This window comes from Anopheles arabiensis, chromosome X (genome assembly GCF_016920715.1).
Source record: "Anopheles arabiensis isolate DONGOLA chromosome X, AaraD3, whole genome shotgun sequence".
NCBI lineage: Eukaryota > Metazoa > Arthropoda > Insecta > Diptera > Culicidae > Anopheles > Anopheles arabiensis.
Genome location: NC_053519.1, coordinates 4,885,111 through 4,893,765, shown reverse-complemented (window position 1 = coordinate 4,893,765; position 8,655 = coordinate 4,885,111). Strand labels below are relative to the sequence as shown.

Sequence of the window (8,655 nt, the reverse complement as noted above, 5' to 3'; positions counted from 1 at the left end):
CATACACACTAGCACTCACTTAGCGGTAAAGAGAGAGAGAGAGAGAGCCACAAAGAGGAGGACCGAGCAAAAGCAGCACCGGACACTACAAAATTTGCACGCAAAGCTAGGAAAGAGGAAAGAGGGACTAGGGCTTAAGGAGCATAATAAAAGTAACGAAACTCACCAGCCCCCAAAAAGGGCCGGGTAAAGCAAAACCAAAGGTACACAAAACCACTTCACTGTGGACCAATAGGGCAGGGGGTAGAGCGGGCGCACAGAATGGTAATGAACAACACTTAACTGTTGCAACAATATGGCTGTTAATAGTTATGCTTAGTTTTTACAAACGCTGGTTTAAGACACCCGCCGCATCGAATAGAGTACGCGGTGCGGCCTCTGTGTTTTTCGCTCGGCGTGGTGACTGTCACGCTTCCGTTGCTCGTACAGTTACGTTAACTTGGACGTTTAAATTCGGCCGTTAGTAGGATGCAATAGAAAAAGAAAGGGCAAGGGGGCGGGGGGGGGAGGGGAAGGGAATAATATTGTTAAAAATTTAACGTTAATACGCACTAAATAAGGGACCGTTGCTTTTGGGGCGTCTTTTCGTTTTCTGCTCTAGTGATGATTTGTGTTTCCAAAACAAAACAAAAAATCAAAACCCCCAAATCTGCCATATTCAGCTCAGTGAAATGGAATGGTAGCGTAGGCGATGGAGAGTTGTGCAATTGGGATCAGGCGCGGAAAACCGAAATGCGAATGAGATAGATTAAACAAAACCTGCCGACTGCCATGAGCCACTTTTTTGTTGTGTCGTGTAAGATTGTAGGGTAATAGCCGGGGCAGCCAAGGGGCAAGCCAGTTTGTCCCGCATTCAGTCAAACCGTCAAGTTAGTAAGCAGCAACAGCAGCACGTGCGCTAGCAGCGTCTGTAGGGTAAAAGATTTTATTTTCCAGTTGTTGTGTGTTTGCTATTATTGGGGGGAAAAAGTGCACTGGTCCCGTAATTGTAATTGTAAGCATTTGAAAAAAAAAACGGATCGCAAGCTAACGAAGCATCGATCGGATAACAGAAAATCAACTATTGCCCGATTTACACCGGGCCGACTGGGTGCCAAGGTTTACTACACACTAGACAACTGAAATGACTGACTCGAGGCCCACGCGCAGCATGCAACCAATGGGTGCGGTAGGGGCACAGACACAGATAAAAGAAATCGAACCTTAGTGATGCAACACACCTCAACTAGTAACTCACGAAATAGCATACAAAGCAGAGCAACAGTTTAGCTTCTTTGTGCTGCTTTAGTTCTCTTGGTTAAGTTAAAAAGGTTTAAGCGTTAGTTTTGGTTAGGTTTAAAGTCAAGACAACAAAATCATACAAAACTCTCAAACATTGTTTTTAGCAAGTATCCAAAGTGTGCTATTTGTTATGTTTTTTGTGTATTTTTTTAAAATAAGGATAAATTAGGAAGCACCGAAACGAGTTTGATGTCTCTGTCTCGAACACAAAGGCCGTTGCCGTGGCGTTGATTAATTGGAAACACCTAATGGCCGATAGGTGCGAATCGTGTTTCCGGTCAGGCTATTTCATCACAACAGTCGTTAGCTATGTATGTTACAGGTTATGCAGGGAGGTTGTGGGAGAACATGAGGACTGGTGTAGGCTGGCATTAGAAGAAGAAGAAAAAAAAACAACCAGAAATGTCGAGCAAAAGTGTAAGAAAAAACTAAAACGATATATTACAACAATCAAACAAACAAACAGGAACACAGCAACAGAGGAACTGACTTTACAAATCAAATCTAAAGAATAACCGTTTTTGTCGCGCTGTCTAAAAGAAAAGTTTACTCTACGAATACAAACCTTTTCACAATCTTCCCCATGTTTTTTGCGATCTAGACGTGTTTTACGATGTTTCGGCCAGGTCTGCGAATTGGGCCGTACTCCTTTTTAATGCTTCTCCCCCAACTCTCGGAACATCCTTTTCTGCTGCATTAGACGGTAAAATAGTAAAACTAAGCGTACGAACCGGGGAGCTTCAGCACTTCCCGGGGGGAAAACAAATGTGCGGAACGGAGCGCAAAGCGCAGCGGACGCTTTGGGAGCAGCCATCGGGCCCGGTCCAGTCCAGACGTATCAAACAAACAATTCTTACTGTTACTGTTTACAATAAAGATTTATTTTGTTTTTTTTTTTTCAAATATCTATTATATCCAACGAAACATACGGTGTTGTTCTAAGTGTTCTAATAATTAGCGGTAGACGAACTGAGGCTTAAAGCGACGCAAGTCGTCCCCACGTCAACTAACCAGCGATCCATCTAAAAACTAGATAAGAATGGTGTGATGAGGATTGTCTTAAGCTACGTGATATTTAAACTCTATGACATCAGCGACATGTCACAGGAAATCTAGTCAGTATTAGTGTTGGGTAAATTTGATTCAAATTAATGAATCGGAATGAATCTTTGAAATGATCCAATGAGCTTGAAGCTAGGGTAGAATGATTAATGAATCTCAATAATTCAAGAATATCGAAAATATTAATGAATTTAGAATTATTAATGAATCTCGAAAGATTCACGAATCTCAGGGGGATTTATGAATCTTAAGGGCCTCAAATATTTCTAAAGATTCATAGAGCTTGAACTTCTTCTTATTGTTCTTCTTGGCGTAATAACCTTCGTGGTCATGCCAGCCTATACAGACTTTTGAGACTTCTTGGCAAGTAACACGCAACCGGATAGCTTGTTTTGCTACGGGGAACGGTCCATGAGAGGCTTGAACCCACGACGAGCATGGCGTTAAGTTAGTGCGAGTTTACCAATGTATCATGTGAAGACTCGTGAATCCTTGGAGATTCATAAATCTTAGGGGATTCGATTCGAGATTCGAATCACGAATCGTTGAAGAATCCCATGAATGAATCTTAACGAAAGATTCATAAAACCCAGCATGCCAATTGCATCAGACAAGTTCTTGAAGATCAGATGCTTGAAGAATCATCAACAATCTGACATCCTTTAGAAGTTCATTAATTGTTAAAGATAACTCTCCCAGATGAGGTTGTAACTATTCTTGATTCTTCAAGGATCTATGGGTTTTAATTTTCTGAAGTTTTTGTATCGTTGAAGATTCATAACTCTCTCACAACGCAATGAAACCTTCTAGACTCGTGGAATCGCTTATCGGAGAACCGAATTCCTTGAATCGTCTCAAAGACTCATTCAGCTCTTTGAATCTGAAGCAGTTTGTACCCAACAAAGAGTTTGGAGAGATAGAGAGTGAGAGAAAATGGGAGATTAAACTACAAAACTGGTTGCGATGACAGGAGCGTATGGGAACGGGAACGGGCGATACTACAGACGAGCGGTTTGTAACGTTAGTGAGAGAGATTTCGGTATCACCCTTGCCTCGTTGCCATTTTCCACGCTAGCTGGCCCCTTCTCCTGTGGCGTGCCTGTGAGAAGAATCAAAAGCGGAAATAAGAAATCCATGCAAATGCCACGCACTGTGCGCGCGAACAACACGTACGTTTCGATGGGTCGCGGCGGCGCCCGAACAGCATCCGCTCCAGGCCAATGATCGGCGACTCGAACAGCAGCGTCCAGAGCAGGGCAAGCGTGAGCGTGAACCCGATGTCGCCCCAGAACTGGTACACGGCGAGCAGGTCGGTGAAGTAGTACGGTAGCCGGGCCGTGCCCGCCATCATCAGCTGGATTGGGAGGTGGAGCAGATAGATCGCGTACGAGAGGCGCCCGAGCGGCTGCCAGACGGTGGCACCGAGCAGCCGATCGACCGGACCACCGTACCCGTTGACGCACGCGAACACCACCCACCCGACGGCGGTCGCCCAGCACACCCGGCTGAGCGACTCGTAGATGGCGTCGACGGCCTGCGGCAGCCGCTCGTAGTCCGGCTGCTGGATCGGGTGGTCGGCGAACAGGACGGCGAGCATGGCGGTGGCGGCCAGCGCCCACCCGAGCCCGACCGACCACCGGGGCAGCGGGACGTAGTGTTTGCGGGTGCGCTGCAGCACGTAGCCGAAGCAGACGCCCACCAGCCAGGCGCCGGCGCGCGTATGCGTCGGGTAGTAGGTGTAGACGTGCCGCAGCCGCTCCTCGTCCACCGCCAGAAAGGACAGGCGCAGATGGTGCACGAAGAACAGCACCAGCACGGCCACCATGGAGGCGACGGTGAGGGCAACGATCGCGGCCAGGACGCGGCGGCCCCAGCGCCACAGCGGGTACACGATGAAGGGCGACACCAGGTACAGCTGCATGTCTACCGACAGGTACCAGGTGTGGCCGAGGCACACCTCCTGCGGGTTGACGTAGTTCTGCACGTACAGCAGGGCCGACCACCAGTAGCGGCGGCACGGGTCCTCCGACATGCTCATCGCACCGTCCCAGAACGGGCCAGAGCCGGCGTGCCGCATCAGGGTGGCGGCGAACAGTACGATCGCGGCCAGCGCCGGCGTTAGCCGCAGATAGCGGTGCAGATACATGACGGGCAGGTTGAGCCGGCCGTGCCGGTCCAGTGCGTTCAGTATGCTCCAGCAGGTGAGCAGCCCGCTCAGCAGGAAGAAAGTATCGACCGACACAGTGGACGCTACGACCAGCACGCTATGGTACGACTCGAGCCACTGCAAGAATGACGCAACGATGAGATGAGTGGTGGACAGGTCAAGACAGACAGGTCAACCAACTTACCGACAGGATGACGTGCGAATTGTAGAGCGGCTGCATGCCGATGCGCACGTAGTTGTGGCTGAACACGACCCACACCATCGAGATGACGCGTATGCCGTGGATGCAGTCGATCGTGCTGGACTTGACCGTCGTGTCCGTCGGGTTGCGCCGGCTCGTCGCTAGCAGCTTCCGGCCATTTCGGTACAGGGAAAACATTGCCAGATTGGGGTGCGGCGTACGGCGCCGGCAAAGTGTCACCGCTTCGTACAGTGTGCTTGCTGCCGCTAGCAGCAGTACTGTGCCGAAGACTCCACTGTGTGTCGAAGTGTTAGTTCTCAGTTGTTGAAGAGGAGCCTGAGGCTTGAGGACGATACTTACATTGCAACCCACTGGGCGGGTCCGAGTGCCGGAGCTATCTCGTTGCAGGTCAGCTGCACCGGTGGAAGGTTAGGTACGATGCGCGTGAGAAACTGCTGGAACTGTTCGGCGGAGCAGGCGGCTGGGATGCATACGCCGAGGTGGGCGGCCAAAGGGCCACCTGAAGTGCCTGGCATGATGCGCTGAGTTGGTGGTGTTGGACGTTTGGAAGGAAGCAGACCAGCGAGCGGTACGGTCAGGAAGCAGTAGCGGCCCCTTAGAGTGTCCATCGCAGGCGATCCGCCATAGTCGTGCCGTAGGTCGATGCATTCATCGTAGTGTCCCAGCTCGTACAGGTTTCCCGCGAAGATACCGGCCGGCCATTTGCCCCACGAGTCCAGCACTGAGGTGAGAAGAGGATGAGGGGACACGAATGGAGATAGGGTTGTCATAGTGATTTGATTAGGTTCACATTGAAAGTGCTAGGCGGTGAAGGAATACCGAAAATCCCCAAAGTCCCCAAAGTCTTCCAAAATCCATGTTAGATGATCCCAGAAGCTGCAGATGACTGAGATATTGGTCCTACAGAGAGGTCTGACAAGACAACTAGGGAAATGAGTCAACTGTGACTCAATATGTCCACATATCGAAGATGCATCGCAATTCGGTGCGTTCAATCAGGAAATCTGCTAACAACGCCATTGTTCTTGAAATCTGTAGATGAACACTATCAACGAAGACTTGTACACACCCTTCAGAGCTAGCTAGAACTATGAGACCTATGTCTCTGATCCTTTGCCTGTGTACATCTTACGAGTTCAGCCTAGGTGTTGTGTTCTACATCCCCTTAAGAACTGCACATTTCTGTGGAGATACTATGGACAAAATCTTGAGAAAAGGGGTCTATAGGTTCCCAACATTACATCCAGCTAAATGGCATTCATTGAAGTAGATAATGGGAAACTACACACTGAGAAGATGTTTCTAGAAGCAATAGAGCCTCTGCCTTTGATCTTCCGAGCAAATCTGATGTCAACTGCGAATGCTTCGTAAAACGTGCGGCCACGTTTAGTGCCTCGAACCAATCGAAGTTGGTAGTAGCAATCCAGTAGAGATTAGCAGTGCTTAAGGCTGCAATAAAAGGAATACTTTCCCCCTATCTCTCCCAGTAGCACCTAAGGGAGCCCGGTCATGCACTTGTTGTGCGATAAACCGCCCGCGCACACTTTATTTCGATGATAGTTTCTTTAATCAAAGCAATGACGCATTACTAGACCACTTTCGCTCCAACTTAGGTGCTGTGCATTGATCCCGTTCAGTGTGTAGACACACATTCGATCCTTAAACCAACGTTCCTCGGCCTAATCCCGTTCGTCTTCGCACCGATAAGAACCTCAAGCAGCACTTAATACCATCTTTTTAATAACACCTTCGTCACCCACTATTGAACACACCTGACACACCCCAACCCCTTACACTAATGGTGCACTTTGTAAGTATTTATCTTAAAACTCTGCGACACGACACGATTTGCTTACATTTCACTGCCCAAAACTCTTTCGCCTGCACGCCGGCAACCAGCGCCAGCAGCTCGCGGTCACATGGCGTCTCCGTGGGCTGCTGGCGCGTCACGTTCGCTGATTGTAGTGCGTTTACGATGACGCCGAAATCGATTGATGGATGTGGGTCGGCAAGCGCGAGCACGTATGGTAGCACACCACCGAACAACAGCCAAACCAACCGGCGCAACATGGCTTGACGGGTTTGAAGCGTGCGCGCGACACTGACAGATCGGAATGAGGGGACCGTGCGATTAGTCCGCTGGTTTTATACTTGGCCGTCCCTATGTGGCCACAGATGTGATGGTGATGTTTTGCTGGCCGCATTGCAATGGGTACTTGATCCGCGTTCTGGTTTTTAAAGTACAGACAGACGCTCAGACACACACACACACACAGACATATACGGTCGAAGATACCTCTGGTTTGTGTTTCGAGAGGTTTTCGAACCGAAGATAACTATCCCCTCCCCTTTCCCACTTGCTGCAGCAGGATGACTGTGTGCATCTTCCACGGTTCCGTAAATAGTGGACACTTTGACTCACAGGATAACAAACACGGTTAAATAGATTCGTACGCAAACAGCTTCGAACTGCTAGAGGACAAGGGATACAAGCGAGTTGTTGCGCAACTGGTCAGGTTCTTATCAGACATATTGGAAGCTCTTGAGGTAATTCGTTGTTGGGATCCGGAAAGGAATCTCGGTAGGAAGGAACGGTGTCACTCTCTGTTTCAATTCTAGAAAGCTTGAATCTATAGGCTATAATTACTATGGTCGCATATATGAGAGATGAAGATGCTCTAGCAGAAAGGTTTACCACCATTGACTTTCCAATTACTTAGACATGTTTTTCAGCAATGACAAGGGAGACGCATTAAGCTCCACAGAGCTTGATAACGCGCATAGTCATAGGATGACAATCGGCGCTAAGTTGTGAGCATTTTTGCACCTAATTAAGTCGTTGAAGTGGACATAATGCCCGACAAGTGTATGGCTGTAATTAGTCATGTTACAATTCACTTGATGCCTTTATGAAAACAAGTGATTAGAGTTGTGCAGTCCAAAGGTATGGTTTAGGACCTCCAAAGACAAACGGTGTTCGCTAGGGCAAGTTCAGAAGTAGTGTAGAGTGAGAAATCTCTGGGTTGAGTTGTGGAGCAGATGACTCTCGTGAGATCTTTAAACTCGTGTCATGGATGATACGACACCACTTCTAGGACCAAGTTAAATAGGAGGCATAGCCCTGACGGGTCCTTCACAGTTATCTATCGTCGTCTTTATTTCGCACGTGACGTTAATTGTTCTAACAAGCCTTTCCAGGATGATCGAACTTTCTCTCTTTCTCTCTTACTATCTCTGTCACTCAGTTCCTGGCTGCAACTTTCCAGCCATGTAGACACTAGGCTTGGGCAATTCGGTTCATTTCCATGAACGTGAACGTACTAGTTCTTTCATTCAGATGAACTGAACGTGAATCGCGATTCATTCGTTCATTTCAGTTGAAGAAAATATGGTAAATTGTTTTATTGTTTTGCAAATTGTAAATTGTTTTGCATCTTGAAAATTATTAGGCAGACCAGGAAGATCCTTATTACGATTGGTAGGACGTTCTTTTCATGAACGTACTGGTATTACGGTTCACATGCATATTTGTATGGCGGGAATGAACGACCTAGTGTACTAGGACGTTCTTTATTTCGACGGATAGGTCGTTCTTTTCGTGAATGTCCTGGTCATACGGTTCACGTTCATATTTATATGGGGAAAATGAACGACCTGGCGTACTATAACGTTCGTTATTTTGGCGGCGTTATTTAGGACGTTATTTTGGTGACCAACTCAGTGCGTTATGATTTTTAAAGAATCGATGAACGTTGATTAGATGAACGTAGATCGTTCGTTCCTTAGGATGAATTGAATGAATCGTACAGTTCTGGTACTTGAGGCACAACTCTAGTAGACACCCGATCTCTGACATCCAGCTCGGTGTGCTTCCCTGCGCCTAGTACCGATCTGACCCTGTTGGTTGTTGACCACGAAGAGTTTCTGGATTAGCTTCATCTTT

General features: G+C 48.0%; 1 protein-coding gene across 1 annotated transcript; it reads right to left on the bottom strand.

The window, feature by feature from the left end:
- Positions 1 to 2,140: 2,140 nt before the first annotated feature.
- On the bottom strand, positions 2,141 to 6,907 carry LOC120905751 (nose resistant to fluoxetine protein 6-like). The gene is made up of 5 exons (XM_040316820.1): positions 6,569 to 6,907; positions 5,052 to 5,433; positions 4,695 to 4,986; positions 3,517 to 4,627; positions 2,141 to 3,442 (listed from the first exon to the last, which is right to left on the bottom strand). Exons 1-5 carry the CDS (start codon positions 6,780 to 6,782, stop codon positions 3,342 to 3,344), a joined length of 2,100 nt encoding a protein of 699 aa, XP_040172754.1. The 5' UTR covers positions 6,783 to 6,907; the 3' UTR covers positions 2,141 to 3,341.
- Between the last annotated feature and the right edge of the window lie 1,748 nt (positions 6,908 to 8,655).